Source organism: Nanorana parkeri, unplaced genomic scaffold, assembly GCF_000935625.1.
Source record: "Nanorana parkeri isolate BGI_ZX_2015 unplaced genomic scaffold, ASM93562v1 scaffold63, whole genome shotgun sequence".
Taxonomy (NCBI): domain Eukaryota; kingdom Metazoa; phylum Chordata; class Amphibia; order Anura; family Dicroglossidae; genus Nanorana; species Nanorana parkeri.
The window spans coordinates 1,072,151-1,090,617 of NW_017306331.1; the positions used below are offsets into that span (position 1 = coordinate 1,072,151).

Genomic DNA, 18,467 nt, shown 5'->3' on the forward strand with positions numbered 1-18,467 from the left:
AACTCACCCCCCCCCCCCCCCCCCTGATACTCCCCTCCCTCGCAGCCTTGCCATTCCTTCCTCCCAATTTTAGCCAGCTGATCCTACTAGCAGTGTGCAACATTTACTCAGTTTAGCTGTGGCAATGTCAGCCTTTCCTGCATGCTCGTGGGTTGGACAATATGAAGCTGTGCGAGAAGGTACTGTGCGGTGGCTTTTTTGCCACAGTCACTGCAGCAAAACTCTGCAGTAAGTTAGTACAGTCTACAGGGTGTGCACAGTGTAGGGGGGAACCTATAAAATTAGGAGAATGACTATTTGATTTTTTATAAAAAACTAACGTGCTCCTGTTTTACTTACACTACATTACTAAGCTTATTGTGGCATCAGGATTTGTGCATTTAGACAGTAGTCTTACTTCTCTGCTGAAATATTGAGTACAGAAGGATCAGGGACCATGAAAACAGTCCGATACAAGACCAGTCACCCAGCACAAGAAGAAAGAAGCTGTCTTTATTACAGGAAGCTGCAACAGAGAGGCAACCTTTCATACTGGTCTACTGAACACAAAGCACAGCAAGATTCAAGTAAGAATACACAACTCTTGTATTTATACTTATTCATTGTGGATGTCAGCTTTAAGTGCACCAAGGAAAACCAGGAGAGTCATTCATGTAAACTGAACTTACCTCGCTCTCTTTGCAGTCAGTGCCTTGTTTTCATTCAGTTTCCGACCTCCACTTTCTATCAAGATACAAATTGAAATGAGTATGAACTTGAATAAACGATACATTTCAGATCCAAAGCATGTGACAAATATTCATTCTTAAAGAAGCACTTACCTATTATACATAAGTAAAGGGGGGGGGGGGAGGCAGTTACCTGTAATCACCAATCATTTGCATTTCAAGTCATTTAATAATTGACTAAAGAATAGACAATGTGCCAGTTGGCAATAAGCTCATCACTTATAGATTCAACTGCCCATTTCCAGAACTGTACAATACTTTATCAATCCACTAAATAACCTGCTGTAGATATTCTGTATAAACCCAAAGAAACCCAGCTGAGTTAAATGGGAACTGTTCTGATAAATGTAGGGGATGTAACCACTGATTTATTTTGGAAGGTGCATGCTCCAACCGGTCATCCTGATCCTGTCTTCACTACTTGGTACGAGCATTTGCATATAAGGCGTCAGGACATCCTATATACAAATGTCTGTTTCATGTCTGTAACTCAATATGTAAAAAAGGCAGGATTAGCATACCTGCCCCGGGGTATACTCCTTCAAAAACAACTCAGCATTGGTAACCTGATTTCTTTTAGCCAGAATCCCTTTAAATTACTTACTACAAAAAAATAAAATAAATAAATACACCACGGAAACGACACTGACAATACAGAAGCAGACAACAACTTGATATTATAGTGTTGGGCCCTTTAGGTCACCAACCATTAAAGTGGATGCATAAATAAAGAAAAAAGTTATTTTATACATGCAATTGAAAAATACTAGAAAATAGCAATTTAGACTAGTGAAAAAGTGAATCATGTCTCCCTCTAACAGCCAGTCAAGTGACCAGTGCCAAGCTACTAATCACATAAGGTCCCAAACAAAGGCTCCTTCCAAGTTGATATTTAGGCATACAGTATCTAGCCAATAAGTAGCTCTGGTAAATATTAGTCCCTAAAGATGCTCTGCACCAGCAAGGTAAGTATGACCAATGCCTTGGCTACCAGCAAGAGACAGACAACCTGGTTTTTTTTGCACAAGGTATGTTTTTTACACTGTAAATTACAGACTTGGTGTTTAGTCAAGATTAGGGCTGCAACTAACATTTATTTTCATAATCGATTAGATGGACGCTTATTTTTTCGATGAATCGTATAAAAAAATATTAAATATTTTTATTTAAAATAAAATACACAAATAGAGGGTTACAAACATAAGAGTTACTTCCGAATAAAACTGCATGCACACGTTTTGCAATCACACCGCACTAGAGCACACGGTGTTGCATTATCGCGTGTTCCACTGTGGGCAATCACACCGCTGGTGGGAGGCGCGCTTGGGGTGCCATGGAAATAAATGGCCTTGCAACGCACATTCCGCAGCAGAATTTGTCAGGCCAAAACCAAAAATTACTTCCCCCTTGCCGACCATTTTTCATTTCTGCATGCATTATATTAGACATTTTAGTAACGTTCATGGATTTAAAATAATCTGAGTAGAACTCCAAGCCAATATAATAAAATAACCAAACTTATATTTAAAATAAAACACCAAAATTGGACAAATAAAATAATATATATATATATATAAAAGCCAAGTCATCAGTTTACAGTTAGCCATGAATATTGTTTGCGATAGTATGCGCATGTCCGCTGGGTCAGGGGACTTAAATGTTTTTTGGTGGGGTATTATTTATTTTATCATAAGCCCTCTATGTGATAGCACATTGGAGGTGACAAGTTCTCTTTAAGGTGACATTAGGGGTCTATTAGACCCCTAGTGTCACCTTTCCACTTCAATTGCTTTAGCTGTGGAATTTAAAAACAGCAGGCAGTCGCTGGGAGCAATAGCCAGCCTACTATTGGCTATTCCAAAGTGTAATAGCAGGTTGACTATTGCACCCACTCTCTGCTGTCAATCAGCAGAGAAGGGACCTGAAGGAGAAAGTTCTCCTTCAGGTCCTCCTCTGTTGATTAACAGCAGACAGTGGGTGGGTGTAATAGCCAGTCTGCTATTGCAATTTAAAATAGCCAATAGCAGGGGGCACAGCGAGGGCACGGGTTGACAACGATTCTCATTCTCGACTATCACCTAGTAAAGCGATTAGCTGCTGCAGCCCTAGTCAAGGTCTACTTTATAAAAACAACGTCCACAATATACGATGTCCATAGCAACTGAAAAAAAACGGCACCCATTTATATATATGTATGCAGTAAATAAATCCTGAAACACAACGCCATTCTCCCCACAAGTACGGTATTTTACCTGTAGTGTTTCTTGCACCGGATTTCCATGTGTCTGGCGTGATGACTGTGCCCAGCTTCTTCTCACCTGACATTAGAAAAGTATATGTGTCACTTCTCTGTCATCATGAAAGGTGCAAACAATCAGGTGGTTTCTATCATTTCATAACTTGCAGAATTAGAACAGCAACTGCTACAAATGGTGCAAGCTTAGCATTATAGAGAAAACTCATGCGGCCCAATTCACATTCTTTACCACAAGGATAGGCACCTTTATTCTAGCAATGCGACTTTGTTTATTAACTATCCTGTCAGTTGTTATTACTGTCAAATGTCATATACAGCTCACCCTCCCGAGCTCCCTAACCTAACATTTACCACCCAGGTGTGCCAGCTGTGGCCTCCAGAGTTTACATCCTGCATCCCAAGATGTTCTCCAGTGTTGGCCACACCGCAGGATGATATGAGGCTGTGTGCCCTGCAGTAGAGATGTTAGGAGTATAATCCTATTCAAGTCTAAGGGAAGTTACTGTGCAGGCAGCGCCACGTAAGGGTCCAGGCTCACAATGTAAACACTGTGGGAGCCCATCGGCATCATGAAGAGGTTAGCAAGCACCTGGGGTGGAGTTCTAGGTTAGTTTAGGGGGCTAATTTGTCCTTTAAACACGACTCATATACTATTTTTGTTAGTTTACCTACAGGAAAACAGCAGTGCACATAACCATATGTAAATCACCCAATCATCCGTCATGTATATGCGGATGAGACATGCAATGACATTGCGCGGGACACATGGGAGGTGCCCCTCTTTACCATCCCCAAACATTGGGAGGTACGCTGATTAAAGAAAACCTGTACTGGGAGAAATGAATAGGCTGCCATCGCTGACCTGCTTCTATAAGGGCTTTAGTTCACACCAGGTCCGTTTGGATTGTTTGTTCCGCACATGGATGGTGTGAACAGAGCACATAATAAACAACTGATATCTATAGCCCTGTTCACACCATCCATGTTCGGTGGTGTGCAGAAAAAGACATCCCCAACGGACATGCTGTGAACAAGCCCTAAAGGCCGTGACACACTGCAGGCGAAGCGGTGGCGCGCTGCCTTTGCGAGCAGTGTGTCATGTCATTTTCTCCTGGGCACCTCAGCTGGTGAGTGCTCGCGGAGCCGAGCGTGCCGAGATCAACAATTCCAACTTCAGCCAATCGGCTCGCGTGTGCCCACCCCCTCCCCCGTCCGTTCAGCCAGTCAGCGCTGGAGGATCGGACAGGGGAAGGGGGAATCCCTGCACGGTCGCGGCTCCCTGCACGTATGGATCGAAAAGTGAGCGAGCGACAGTATGTGTTCGCTCACTTCCCGATCTACTGAGCCGACCTGTGACAGTCTCATTGTCACAGGTCGGCTCAGATTATGAGGCGGAGTGAAAATCACTCACCTCATAATTCTCCTTTAAGCTTCCAGTGTAGTACCAGCCAATACTTGTTGTTGTTGTTGTTCTGCGTGGAATCTGGAAATGTTACAAATCTCTGTCAGTGTTTATTTTTTATTGCAGTCTGAGGTCTTTGCAGTGAGCTTTCTCCTCACTTCCTAGTCCAGTGACAACACTGCCACCAGGACAGGAAGTAAAGAGAAATCCCCGCCAGAGACACAGGCAACAATAAAGAACCTGACAGGGGTTCTATTCTTCCCAAACTCTACTATGAAAAAGTGATTCTATTGTGTCCCCGTTAGAGATTTCCCCTCACTGAAGGATAACCCAAGAACAATAAACTTACTATACTGATGCTAATCCTTATAGAAATGTGTTTTCCTTGTAACTTTCTGGGTACTGAAATCATATCTCAAACAATGTCATCAACGTTGCTTCTCGTCTTCCCCTCAACTAGTCCCCCTCCCCCTAAATAATAAAAACACATTCCTAGCTAACTTCTGCGAACTACAACACACCTCAGTGAGAACAGTGAGAGTTGTCACTCTGGGACAGGAAGTGTGTTACTGGCAGGATCACCAGGTGAAAAATGCAGCCACCACATTGCAGGATATTTCTGTGCTCGGGTGTGAATACACTTCAAAGGATTCACTTATAAAATTCCTACACTCGTCAGCACCATCTAGGAGTGCTAGTGTCGTCCGAGCAGCATCCATCTGGCAAACTTCTATACTGAACCCCTAAGGGGAAGACGTAATGTAGGCAAAGGCTTGAACCATCTGTCAGCTTTTTACTGCTGTGGCAGATTTTCCTGTATTTTTGCTCTGGTGGCACTGTTGTCACCAGGACAGGAAGTGAGAAGAAATCTCCCAGACACAATCTCAGAGAGTGATAAAGCCCCGAGAGACAGTCTGCCCCTTCACCATTCTATACACAGCTACAAATGATGTTTTGTTTCAGTTACGCTTCCAATACTTTCTAAGCCATTGAGGTGGAATGTACAGGCAGATCATCAGGAAGCCTGACATCACTGGACACATACTTGTTCAGGGTCAGAGACCCAGAAGCAGCCAGGAACTCCTATTGGTTTCAGAAGCATGCCAGCAATGGCTTCCTTCTCCCAGTACGGGTGTCTTTACTAAAGACCGCAGGAGAGAATATCAGCCCACTTACAATTGTCACACACCATCTTCTCTTTTGCGTCTCCACCAGGCGACAGATAGTAAACACGAGCACTTCCTGTAGACGTCACTTCCCGTTCTGGTCACGTGCCGACTACCTCGAGGGCCGATTCGCTGTTGGCTGAGCGGGCGGGTTCCCGGTGCAGGTAATGGAGGAGGAGCGGTGAAGGAGCAGGTGAGGTGATGGTGACCCCGAGAGGGAGGAGGTTCTTGGTATTACCGGTGCTCTGCACTGCTCCTAGTTAACCGGGTGACTCCTCCCGAGCTCATAATGTCCTAGTCAGAGCTGTGTGAGATCTGTGTACACAACAAGTCACCCCTCGTTACAACCTGTGTGTCCTTCAGCTGGGGCCCTCATCCCTATACTCCCTTCTCCTGTTATCGTCCTCCCTTCTTCTGCTATCCCCTCCACTCCTATCATCATCCTCTCTTCTGCTATCCCCTCTACTCCTATCTTCATCTCCATCCCCCCTTCTCCTATGCCCTCCACTCCTATCATTATCCCCCATCCCCCCTTCTCCTATCCCCTCCACTCCTATCTTCATCTTCATCCTCCCTTCTCTTATCCCCTCCACTCCTATCATTATCCCCATCCTCCCTTCTCCTATCCCCTCCACTCCTATCATCGTCCCCATCTTTTTTTCTGATATCCCCTCCACTCCTTTCATCATCATAATCCCCATCCTCCCTTCTGTTCTCATCCTCTTCTATTCCTTTCCCCTCCACCCCTATCATGTTCCCCTCCTATTCCTATCATCATCCCCATCCTCTCCTGTCCCAATCTTCCCTCCTCCTGTCCTCCTGAACCCCCTCTGTACTGTAGAAGCTGCCTGGCTGCCCTTCCCCCCCCCTCATTGGATACATTGGCCGCCATCACTGACCATCTTCTGAAAAAGTTACATTTCTGGCTGCTTTTGGCCTATTTGAGTGATTGATGGGGGACGGCCATGCAGCGGGAGAAGTCAGAGAAAAGTCAGCAGCTCTGGGGCCCATTTACACGACCAGCGTGGGCTGCATTAATATAGGCCCCCTTAGAGCCTTGGGGAGCTGCTGAAAATAAATGAAAGGAAAACATGTCTGAGGTGGACTATGGTAACACAGATGTAAATGGCCCTTCAATGTTAAAGCCCAGCGGGTACATATTCCTTTCCAGGGGTGTGCTGCCCTAGAATATTTGCTGCCTTGGGAGGGGGGGGGGGTGGCATTCTGCCCAGCTCACTGATGTCACTGGTTGTCTGGAGCTGGGCGGGACGCTGGTCAGGGTGTCGCAGATTGCTAAGAGCTCATAGCAACCTGGGAGACTCTGGCCGGAAAGGAGCGGCAGGCACTGCCTCAGGCTGCCTCATCATAGGGACGACCCTGGTCCTTTGCATTAAAAGTAACCAACACCGCCAGGTGCTATACCAATCTACCATGTAAACAAGCAGATGTGATGGATTCAGAAGAAAGCTTGCATGATGGGGGGGAGGGGTTACTTTTAATGCAAGAGAACAGGTAACCGCTATAACCCTGGTAAGTTGTTGTTTTTTTTGTGCTCAGAGCTGGGTTTTACAGGCTTTGGATCAGCAGAGTGTCTCCCGACAGTACCGTTGTCAGGGACCGGGTGGTGGCTAGCAGAAGGAGGTCAGCAATACAAAATCTGTATTTCTCTCTAGTGGTCTCCCTCTGGCACAAGGGATGTCTGGTATGGGAGATCTACGGGGGGCTGCTGTTGATGATGTGAAAATTCTAGTTGCCAAACTGTTATCCTTATCCACTGGCTTAATTGCCTTTTAAGTCATCGACCTGGAACAAGCACGCAGGTCAGCAGAGTCTATCAGCACGCTTTCTGCCTCTATTTGACACAATGAATGAAAGTAAAAGGGTCAGCATGTCAGGTGGGAATTAGAATTTTCTGAAGTGAAGGTCGGTTATTGTAGCTGTCATGGTGGAGTCCCAGTATTTTACTATATATATATTTTTGCAGTTATGGCAGCTTCCATGTTTTTCTCATGATTGGTTTCATTTAAAGTAAGGATGCAACGATACAATTTTTTCTGTATCGAGTATGAGTACCGATATTTATGTTTTGGTGCTCGCCAATACCCAGTACTGATACCATTACTTCTGGGAGCATGGAGTCAGCTTCCCGGGCAATCGGGAAGACGGGCAGCGAGTCATTACCCGCTGCCCGGCTTCTTGATTGCCCGGGAAGCCGGCTCAATGCTGTTTGGCCGGCTTGATGCTGATTGCCCGGGAAGCTGGCTTCCCGGCCAATCAGCATCGAGCTGGGTGTTTGGCCTGCTTGATGCTGAATGGCCAGGAAGCCGGCATGTCAGCCAATCAGCATGGAGCCGCCTTCCTGGCCAATTAGCAAGGCGGGTCATTATTTGCTGGCCGGCTTCCTGATTGGCTGGGAAGCTGGCTCGATGCTGATTGGCCAGGAAGCTGGCTTTCCCGGCCGATCAGCATTGAGCCAGCTGTTTGGCACTTCCGGGTTCTGCAGTCCACGGGCAGAGAGGTCTGGATGCCTCTGCAGTCTGGTGGCCCTGTGATCTAGCTGGTGACGTCACAATCGACCAGAATCCGGAGATGCACAGGGAGAGCTGTCAGTGCACGGCTGGTGAGTACTAGGGCTGCAGCTAACGATTATTTTCATAATCGATTAGTTGGCCGATTATTAAGTTCGATTAATCGGAACTGCGCTCTGCTATAGGGGGTGCCGCTCTGCACACTCCGCCTGCATTGCTGTGCTTTCTTAATGGCCAAATAGCATGGAGCCACTATTTGGCTCCATGTTCCCTCCTGGCACTGACAGGAAATCTCCCTCTGACCGGAAGTTCCGGTATTGGGATAAGTATTGGAGCATTTGGGCAAGTACAAGTACTTGCCCAGATACTCGGTATTGGCAATGATACCGAACCTAGTATTGGTATCAGTGCATCCCTAATTTAAAGGTTATCCGTCTTGCGCATCAAAGCGTGTTCATTGGTGGTCACAAAATACAGCTTTTTTTTTTTTCCAGAATACTAAGGAAAGTGAACACTTTGGGTTGTGCTGATGATAAACTGCTGGCCACTCCTGTCCTGCTCCTCAGTGTCCTGGGTTCTAAGATTCCCAAACAGATTTCCATGACCTTGAAGACTAGAGGGATCGGGATTCAGTGATTGGATCTATGAGGGACATAGAGGTCGTCAATACCTCAACTCCATCCACTGATTGGCTCTCCCTGGAGTTTTACTTTAATGCCTAACATCTCTTTTGAAACGTGAGCTTCTTTAACCAGTTGACATCCGCGGTGTTAAACCCCCTTCCCATCCAGGCCATACCAAGAAAATGAATCGCGTTTGCAAATATAACATTTTACCTTTCATTTCTCTGCCATTTGAGAGTGGTCATCAAGGCTCCAGACAGTTTGAATTTCCTTTTTGTTTAATTTCATTTTATTGCTGTCTTCCAGAAGAGGTGTTTGAGGAGTGAAGTTGGTCATACACTGGGAGATCTTTGTACGAACTTTTATATGAAAAATCTCATCAGAACCACACCATCAAAGACTCAACTTGTTTTAATCAAAATTTCATTCGATTTAATATTCGATTTTGGAATGAATGGAATTGCCTGAATGAAGACCACATTCATCAATGTTTGGTTTTTGGTTATAGTATTTGTTTTAAAAATTAATGTATTTTCTTTTCTTAGGTGACCCAATGGATGAGACGGAGATCAGGAGACTTGCAGTCGGACATGTGCTGAGCGTCTTGGCTGTGATATTTTCGCTATGTGTCCCACCACTCTTCCTCGATCACTTCTCCGTCCTAGGAACACATCTCACATGGCTGTGCTTCTGCTCCGTCTGTGTCATAGCGGTTAATACTTTATTACTTCTAACACTGAAACCAAACCCTTCAACCAAAAGAAGCTCTCTTTCACACAAGGTGAATACATAACTTATTGACCTTATTCTAGAATTCTGCAGCGATATGATGACTTATATAATAAATCTGCTGAACACTGTTAAAGTCAAACATTTCCACAGAACCCCAGTGTGATTTCACAAATACTACAACTATATATCATCACCCTGGTGTAAGTAAAGAAATATTACAACCACATAACCTAACCCGGATGTGATCTCAGAAATAATAAAACTACCTGACATAACACCAGTGTCATTTTGGAAATACTACTACTACTACATAACATAACCCCGACTTAATGTCAGAAATACTGCAACTATAGATCATCACCCCGGTGTTATTAAAGAGGAATTTTTCCCTTACCTTTAACCCCTTCATGATGGGAGACGTACACTGTATATCCCTCCACGAAGTGCCTATATGACTGGCCACGTACACTGCGTGACGAGTTATTTAAGGCTCTGTAATCCTGGTAACCGCTGATTCTTAGCGGTCACCAGTCAATAATGAATGTCTCAGTATTGAGGCATTCATTAATGAAATAGTTAAGCTTTTGTAAAAGCTTCTTTCTTTCATTAATGAAAGAATGAAGCCGTTACCTACAAATACAGGATCACTAAATAGCGATCTGTTATTTGACAGATGGAGGTAGCAGAGTGAGTCACCTCTCTGCTATTTGTTTTGACAGCAGGATAGCCGATGTTTATGATACATTTCAGGCACAGGAATATTACAATGTATCTCTGTGCCTGAAATGTATCACTTCTGATCGTCTAGGCATGATCAGAAACCTTTAGTGAGAACTGAATCTGACATGCTGTCAGGATCAGTCTCTAAGGTTATTATTAGCTGTTCCTAAGTTTGGAGCAGCCAAATAATAACCCAAAATGAAAAAAAGTAAATTTATCAAGCAGTCATAGTGACTGATATAAACTGTCAAAAAAATATAAAAAAGTTTTCTTTTGTTTTTTTTTTTTACAAAGTGTCACAAAATTATACTTGTGTATATACGGTAATATGTGTGGGTACATTTAGTAAAAAAAGTATATTACTGCCGTGGAAGAATCACACAGCAAAAATGTGTCAGTCATTAACGAACAGAAACTGAAAACTAGCTCAGTCATGAAGGGGTTAAGCAAAGACACCTTTAGAAATATTTACTAATGACAATCTACAAACGCATACTTCTAGATAATAGCAGCCTTTCTATTCTTTGCCTGCCTTATGTTTGTTTACCTTCCCATTCTTCTCACAGTGGCCTTATTTTACAAAGGTGAGATTAAGGCCTTGTTCACACCAAATGCAGAGCAGATCCGGTCAGGTTTCTGCACACGCACGCTAGTCTTTTAGATGCGTTTTTGGGAAGATTACATCAGCAGAGCATTGCTGGGAAATCTCATGTGTGATCTCACACAATCTCAGGGAAAGGCATTTTCCTCCCCTGAGATGATGTACATGGGCACATGTCCTAGTCACATGTGCTAGAGTTCCAGGAAGTAAGGAGAGATCTAGTAGTCTGCCCTTAGTAAAAATGACCACTGTGAGAAGAATGAAGAAGAAAATAAAGAATACAAAGCTGGCAATTATCTAGAAGTATGTGTTTGTAGATTGTCATTACTAAACATTTCTAAAGCTGTGTTTGTTGTTATTTTGAAGATATGGGTAAAGTTTCCCTTTTAAGCATCACGTCGTGATGGTTGAGTACAGACACAACTTTCTTTTAGTTTTTACAACTTATTTTTTGAAAACATATTCTGGTTTTCTGTTAAATTTGTATTATTCTTCAAAGGAGTTGTCTACTTAAAGCGGGTGTTAATCACTGTGTGAAGGGTGCGTGGTGGGTTTTTGTCATAATGTGCAATTATGCTGTGCATACTTGTACATTATGGGATTCTTGCCTTACAAGTGTGCCCTTCTCCAGCTCTTTCGGGTCCCCCACCTCTTCGGCCATTGGGTGGCTACGGATGATGTAACTCCTGTGCATGCACACAGGAGTTGCATCATCTTCGGTATTAGGCCCATTCACATGTACACTGCACGACAACTTAATAATCAGAAATACCTGTTAGTGATGCCTTGCCTATCCTTAGCCAGTTTGTTTCATTGATTATTTTGCTTTCATTGAAACATTTCATTTTTATAATTATTCTGTTTTGCAGGTTAATAAACTGTACCGATCCTGCCTATATTTCTTTGCTTCCTGTCTGCTATTTCATGGGATTATAGTTTTGTACGGTGCACCTCTTGTAGAGTGAGTATTGTTTTTATTTAATGCCAGCAGTTCTGAAATAATCATTCCTAAACCGCACATGTATTTTGAAAAGAGGTATGTGCAAAAGGAGATGTGCTGACAGGAGAGGGGAGAGAGAGGCTGCAGTGCTGTTATTTATAAAAAGTAGGGGATGCGCCGATACTAGTATCGATGCCGAGTATTTGGGCGAGTACGAGTACTCGCCCAAATGCTCTGATGCCCAGCCTGATACTTCCGGTATCAGGAAGCCAGCTCCATGCTCTTTCATCACTTGTGACGAGAGAGCATGGAGCCGGCTTCCCGGCCAATCAGGAAGCCGGGCAGCGTGTAATGACGCGGCGCCCAGCTTTTTGATTGGTCGGGAAGCCGTCTTCATGCTCTCTTGTCACCTCATGACGAGGGAGCATGGAGCCAGCTTCCCGGCCAATCAGGAAGCCGGGCCCCGCGTCATTACACGGTGCCCGGCTTGCTGATTGGCTAGAAAGCCGGCTCCATGCTTTCTCGTCACCTAGTGACGGCCTCCCTGCTAATCGGGAAGCTGGGTGGCGAGTCTTTACACGCCTCCCGGCTAATCAGGAAGCCAGGTGGCGAGTCATTACTCGCCGCCTGGCTTCCTGAATGGGACTTCCGGTATTCGCTATCGGCAAGTACGGAAAAAAAATATTGGTACTCGATACTGAAATACCGGTATCGGTGCATCCCTAATAAAAAGCATCCTTTTAAATGTGCATAGCCCTTCCAGCTCCCTCCCAGCCAGTTATTCTATGAGAGCATCCACATTTTAAGGAGGGCACCTTATACAAGTAATCCTTGTGTATATACTATAAATCCTTTTATAAGAATAACTGTTAAACATGGATAATATTTGATAATCTTAGTAGAATTTACAAAGCAAAGCAATGGAGAGCAAAAAACAACCAATCGGCTTCTCTCTTCCGTTTGTTCAGTTAAGATTTGAAAATGATAGAGAGAAGCTGATTGGTTGCCGTGCACAGTAGCTTCAGATCTTGTCTGCTCCAGTTTTGATAAATTCCCTTCAGTATGTGTTAAAAGCAAATACATTTCTTTACTCTACATGTTGTTTACAAGAAACTGCCTCATTCTAGTGACCTGAAATCATGAGGGCACAATTATATTTCACAGCAGACTTAACAAAACCTTGTCCCAATCCTGGGCAAGTGGAATAGAGGATATGATAAAAACACATAAGCAGAGGCAACCTACTAGCGTCATTTATTGTGTTGCTGATTTCTCTGAACTGTAAAGCACAACCACACGTTTTCCCTTCAAGCTCCATTATTTCTGTCAGAGTACAGTATACAGTATATTCTAAAGGGTTTACCTTATTTTTACATAGCCAGATGTACTCTCCTTGCTGTTTCTAGTAATGGTATTGCAAACCTGTGTAGAGACACATTAGCTCTCTGGGGTCTATTTATCAATGTCTTCACGAATGATCCGTACGTTTGTCTAATTGAATGGCGGGTAATAGAAAAAAAATTGATAAGTAGATCCTTGTATCTCTTGCCTCTCCTCTCTGTTCCTGCTGACATCCTGCTCCATTGTAATGCACTGATCTGTGATAAACATGATTATAGTACATACTGTATGTATTTCCAAACCTCTTTGGCTCAATGATATACATCCTTTAAAAAATTGCTGTTGGTTTGTACTTTACTGGTGTTCAGTCAAGCTGACTCTTCATGTTCTCTTACAGATCAGTGGGGGAAACCTTTTTATTTGCAGTTTTGTTAGCATCCTTCACAACGTCACGCTGTCTGTTCATTCTTGGACCAAATTTCCATGCTTGGGTCAGAGTGTTCAGTAAAGATGGGTAAGTCATCATTTTTATAAACTTTTCTGACAGTAAAATGCCAAAATAATTGATTCTGTTTAGTTGATGTTGCATGATATGTTGTGTAGCAGGGGTGTGGAAATCTAAAAAAAAACTACTTGTCCAAGGACTGAAGCGGGGGCCTGATCTACTTGTCCCTCATGGAAATCTACTTGTCCTGATCAAGAATTTTTTTTACTAAAACCGTATTTAGCAGTGCCAAGAAGAGCTTCTCATTGGCCAGTGCCGTCAGGTTACTGCGCTGACCAACAAGTGCTTGAATTTTGCGAGCGAAATTCAGAATACATGGCACAGGTACAGATAGTACACCCATATTGGCAGATGGGAAGGACCGTTCCCTGAAAGGTAAGTATAGCGGGGGGAGAGGGGACCAGATTTGTGCAGGCAATTCCATTTTCCCAAATTACTTGGGAAAGTGAATTTACCCTTTGGCGTGGGTGCAGACTCGGGCGACCTTGTGCGATTGCCACACGGCCCCCTTGATTTCAATGGGCTTATATCCGCGTGGTAATCGCTGAAAAAAAGGTACATGTACCTTTTTTCACGACACACACCGTGCTGTGTTTTCAACCGCGATAATGTGCGAATGCACGGGCGTTATTGCAGCGGGAAACTGCGCAATCTGCCTGGCGCTACTGGGGTGCCATTAGACAATAATGGCACTGCCAGCACGATCGGCGGTGGTGTGCGATTCTGTGACCGCCCAGCCATCCACACGGTTTTGTGCATGATTGCCATGCGATAACGGATCGCCCACTCCGCGCACACACACACACAGAATGCCCCATGCATGCATTTATTCGCATGCAGATGATAGGGGTTGGTTTCAATTTTTTAGATTTTATTTTACTTTTTTTATTTTTGCTTTGTAATATTTTTTTATCATTTATTTGTATTATTTTTTACTTTATCGCCTTTGTATTTTTCCAATTTTTATGTAGTTACATTTTTAAATGTTATATATTTTATTTTTTACTTTTTTTTTATTCACTTGACTTTATTGCTATCACACAAGGGTTAACAAACCCTTGTGTGATAGCTTTTGGAGGTGACAGGCTCTCTTTATTGACCCTGTCACCTCCAACACAGGAGTTCTAGCACAGCACTGTGCTCGTTCTCCTGTGACAGGAAGTCTGCATTCCTGTGTCACTATTCACACGAAGCAAAGCCGAGAAGCGTTCTCTGCCTTGCTCCGTGCTCTCTAACCTAATCTGCCGTGGTCACGGATCCCCCACAAGAGGGGGGTGATCACGAAGACCACGGCAAAAAGGAAGCCCACGTGCAGAGAGAGAGGCAGCCGGGAGCGGTACACGGCCGGCCGCGTGCCAGGCAGTTGCCAGGCAGTATAACTGTCAGGCAACTAGAATTTTCAGAAGTAGGTCAGCGCTCATATTTTATTTAAAAAAGGGTTACTTCAGATGAAGTAAATGCAAGATTTCATTGATGGCACCCCATCATTCATACACCTGAAAAACCCAGACCCTGCAAAGAAAGCTGAAAGGCAGTATAATGTTTGTGTATAATTTGTCACATGACCCCTTCATTCTTTATATTTAGGGCAATGTCAGTCTGGGATCATAGTCTTCAGATCACAACCATCTGCAGTGTGGTCGGGGCCTGGTTGGGGGCCTTTCCTATTCCTTTAGACTGGGACAGACCTTGGCAGGTGAGTCATTCATGCAGATTCTTTAAGCCAGTATGTTTGTTTTATGTCAATTGGTACATATAAACATTGCTTCAGGCCAGTCAGTCATCAAATACTTTTACTCGTAAGCAGTCTGCCTTTAGTAATTCTTGGAACCATTGTTTTTATGCGTTAATGTATTGGCTACAGTGAAAGCAGTTGTCTCTACTCTGACGAATGAAAACACCCCTGAGGCTACTGGAATTACCATGGGAACCTGTGTGTCAGTAACAAAACCTGGCACTTTTTCTGGTCAATTAAAACAATTTCTGTAGTGCCAAATTAACACCACATCTCAGACCTGCTAACTGCAGGAGAGCTCATACTACAGCTTGCTAAATTACTGGGATTTGTAAATACAAATGCTAATAAGGCAGGCCTGCTTCTCACTCTCCCCAATCATTAGACACACTGATACTGTAGGTAAGCAGGTGAGTAGTAGCAAGTGGAAGAATCACAGAAGTGCTTTGTAGAAAGAATTAGCCCTGCCCTATTCCCTGGAGAAATGGCAAATAAGGACTTATACTTGGGAAAGCCTTCTAAAGGTATGTTTTTGTAGCAGATTAGGAAGTGTATAATGTGATACTAAACCCAGGAGTTAAAGGTGAACTATGAGGCGAGTGCTTTTCACTCACCTCATAGTTCTAGCCGACCTGTGACAATGAGACTGTCACAGGTCGGCTCAGTAGATCGGGAGGTGAGCGAACACATACCGGCGTTCCCTCACCTCTCGATCCTGTCACGGCTCTCTGCCCTGACAGGGGAGGGGCTGGATTCCCCCTTCCCCGCTCCAATCCGCCAGCGCTGACTGGCGGAACGGACGGGGGAGGGTACAGCTGGCTCTGCCTCTAGATAGGCAGAGCCATCTGTCAGTCACGCAGCTGGGCGGATCCAGACATAATTGTCGGGATCCGCTTCAGCTGCGGCGTCTCAGTATACCGTGAGCTACAGCTCGCGGTTTACTGAGCCTAGGGTGATGGGTGGACGCTAGTTTGTGTCCTCCCGTTACCCTAAGGAGAACTATGGGGAATAGCCTTAACCCCATAGTTCTCCTTCAAATATTAAAAACGCACTCAAGTACCTTAACTACTAACAAAGATTTATCTTATTTGTGTATTACTCGGCTGTAGATCCTCAAATCATCTCTGAATTGGTGCTGACACTGTCCTTCCTTCTGGAGGCTGGCTACTTCTCTTCCCCATGGTCCCTGTGTGTGTTTATAAAGTAGCCTCCGCTCCAAAGACTACAATCCATGGGGGGGGGGGGGGAAAAAAAAAAAAACCGGGGGGGGGGGGGGGAGGCCGAGCCTCACTGCAAGAGTTAATGGATGTTTAGCCCGGAGTTCTTCTTTAAAATAGGTGCTAGAGTCATGGCAGGCAGTAAATAACAGCTTATAAAATATTAGTTGTCTCTGGTTATAGCACATCAGAGTATTTCTCACAGAAGCCATGTCTTCAGTGGACCATTATCACAGGTGTTTGGAAAGCAGCTATTATACTCTTTGGAAACAATAATAAGTCCACACGTAGCTGGTAATAAACACTACACAGATTTATTAGGCATGATAAATGACCTATGGTCATCGCATTAGAGATGGTCGCACCAAATAAAGACTGAGGCACATTGGCGTGATCAAGTTGTGCAGAGGCTTGCATTGAGGTCGTGCCAAGCTTGTCCGGGTGTGAAGAGCTGACACAAGTTTCCACAAGACATCTCCCATACCTCAGATCTAGGCAACCCTGCTTCCTCTTCCTAATATTGGCATCGACTGCTTCTCGGAGCCTTTACTGTACAAAAGAATACACTTCGTCCACATGTTCTCACGCTGGTGGAAACGAGTGTTAACAAAACCACTTCTCGTACCGAATTAGCAAAGTCTTTCAATAAGCCTATCATTAAAATGTCTGTTTCTGTACTCTCTTCAATGTAGAAAAAGCAATATTAAAAACACAGTGCCGTTTGGTTATACAATAGAAAATAACTTTGCACACGATATAGGAGCTCCAGTATACAACATGCAACTATCTAGAAAATGCAGCTGTACAAAAAGCGCCACATTGGCTTAAATGTTAAGAGGAAAACTCATAGAAATGACTCGTAAATACTGCAGCACTTTTACACTGAATCCATTCCATCCATATTTAGAGTGCTGCTCCATATTTCATTCATGTTTTCAGCACACAAAGTAAGAGCACGGTTAGACTGAGCACAAAGTCGCGGAAAGCAGTTTTCTGATTGGCTGCCACGGGTTAGAACACACTGTTCCTCTCGGCACAGTTATTTGAGGGCTGCTAAGCATAAGCTGCATCACTTTCATCAGCGCATGTATGTAAAAGAGGTTTTATTACCCTCTGTGGAAGTTCCAGGAGTTGGATGCAATAGAGGTTATTAGGTGGTATATTGGGAAGTGATGATTTCTGGTACACGGCTGACTTCCTATCCAATAGAATCATATAGCAGCTCTCACTTTCAAGGCTTGTTGGCCTCCAATGGCAACTAATATTGAACAATGGGCTACATGGCAACATTAGAGACAAGCTGTCACTCTAATAGTTTAAAGCCACAACTCCTGTATTTTGCTTATTCTGGGTCAAGTAACAGGTTCACTTTACTATAGGGAATTCAAACACCTTTCTCTGCACTCCCACAGTAGTGTGGGTAGAGGATGCACATGACACTTCCTTGTCTTCCCACAATGCATTGCATTAGTGACCATTCCCCAGGCTCCAGCAACATCGCATGAGAATGTGCACAGCCCTGTGTAAGTTTGGGGAAGGTAAGCACATGCTCAGTAGAGGCAAAGTACAGGTTCAGTGTAAGAGTAGTCCATACAAGGCGCATGCTATTGCATTTATTAAAGTGACACTGCACTCAGGAGTTAAATCCTAAAAATGCATTCACATATCTTAACTACGTGATTTGAGGATCTACAGCGGAGTGATACACAAATAAGATTGTTAATGGTTAAGATACGTGAATTCATTTTTAAGATTTAACTTGTGAGTGTAGTGTCACTTTAACCTGAAACTCTCTTCTTCATTGTGCTGTGTCACTAAAGGGTCAACACCTCCAGCTCCCAGCTCTGGAGATAGGATCATCTGCGCTCCCATTATTCAAGAGATCGCTTTTATTGGCTACTGAAGCACTCTTATAGGAAAGGGTGATGAGGGGTAGTTTTGGATAATCTCCAGAAGGGAGAGAGGGGAGTTT

General features: G+C 44.0%; 2 protein-coding genes across 2 annotated transcripts in view; one reads left to right on the forward strand and one right to left on the reverse strand.

The window, feature by feature from the left end:
* Positions 1-5,651, reverse strand: part of CRIPT (CXXC repeat containing interactor of PDZ3 domain) — an 8,860-nt gene extending 3,209 nt beyond the window's left edge. Inside the window, exons 1-3 of the mRNA XM_018576298.1 lie at positions 5,564-5,651; positions 2,981-3,046; positions 669-723 (exon numbers count right to left, since the gene is read on the reverse strand). Coding sequence (XP_018431800.1) covers positions 669-723; positions 2,981-3,046; positions 5,564-5,579 — 137 coding nt within the window. The 5' untranslated portion in view covers positions 5,580-5,651. The remainder of the gene's footprint in view (positions 1-668; positions 724-2,980; positions 3,047-5,563) is intronic.
* Positions 5,652-5,678: 27 nt separating this feature from the next.
* Positions 5,679-18,467, forward strand: part of PIGF (phosphatidylinositol glycan anchor biosynthesis class F) — a 20,325-nt gene continuing 7,536 nt past the window's right edge. Inside the window, exons 1-5 of the mRNA XM_018576301.1 lie at positions 5,679-5,746; positions 9,250-9,485; positions 11,627-11,718; positions 13,436-13,552; positions 15,131-15,239. Of these exons, the coding sequence (XP_018431803.1) occupies positions 9,258-9,485; positions 11,627-11,718; positions 13,436-13,552; positions 15,131-15,239 (546 nt within the window). The 5' untranslated portion in view covers positions 5,679-5,746; positions 9,250-9,257. The remainder of the gene's footprint in view (positions 5,747-9,249; positions 9,486-11,626; positions 11,719-13,435; positions 13,553-15,130; positions 15,240-18,467) is intronic.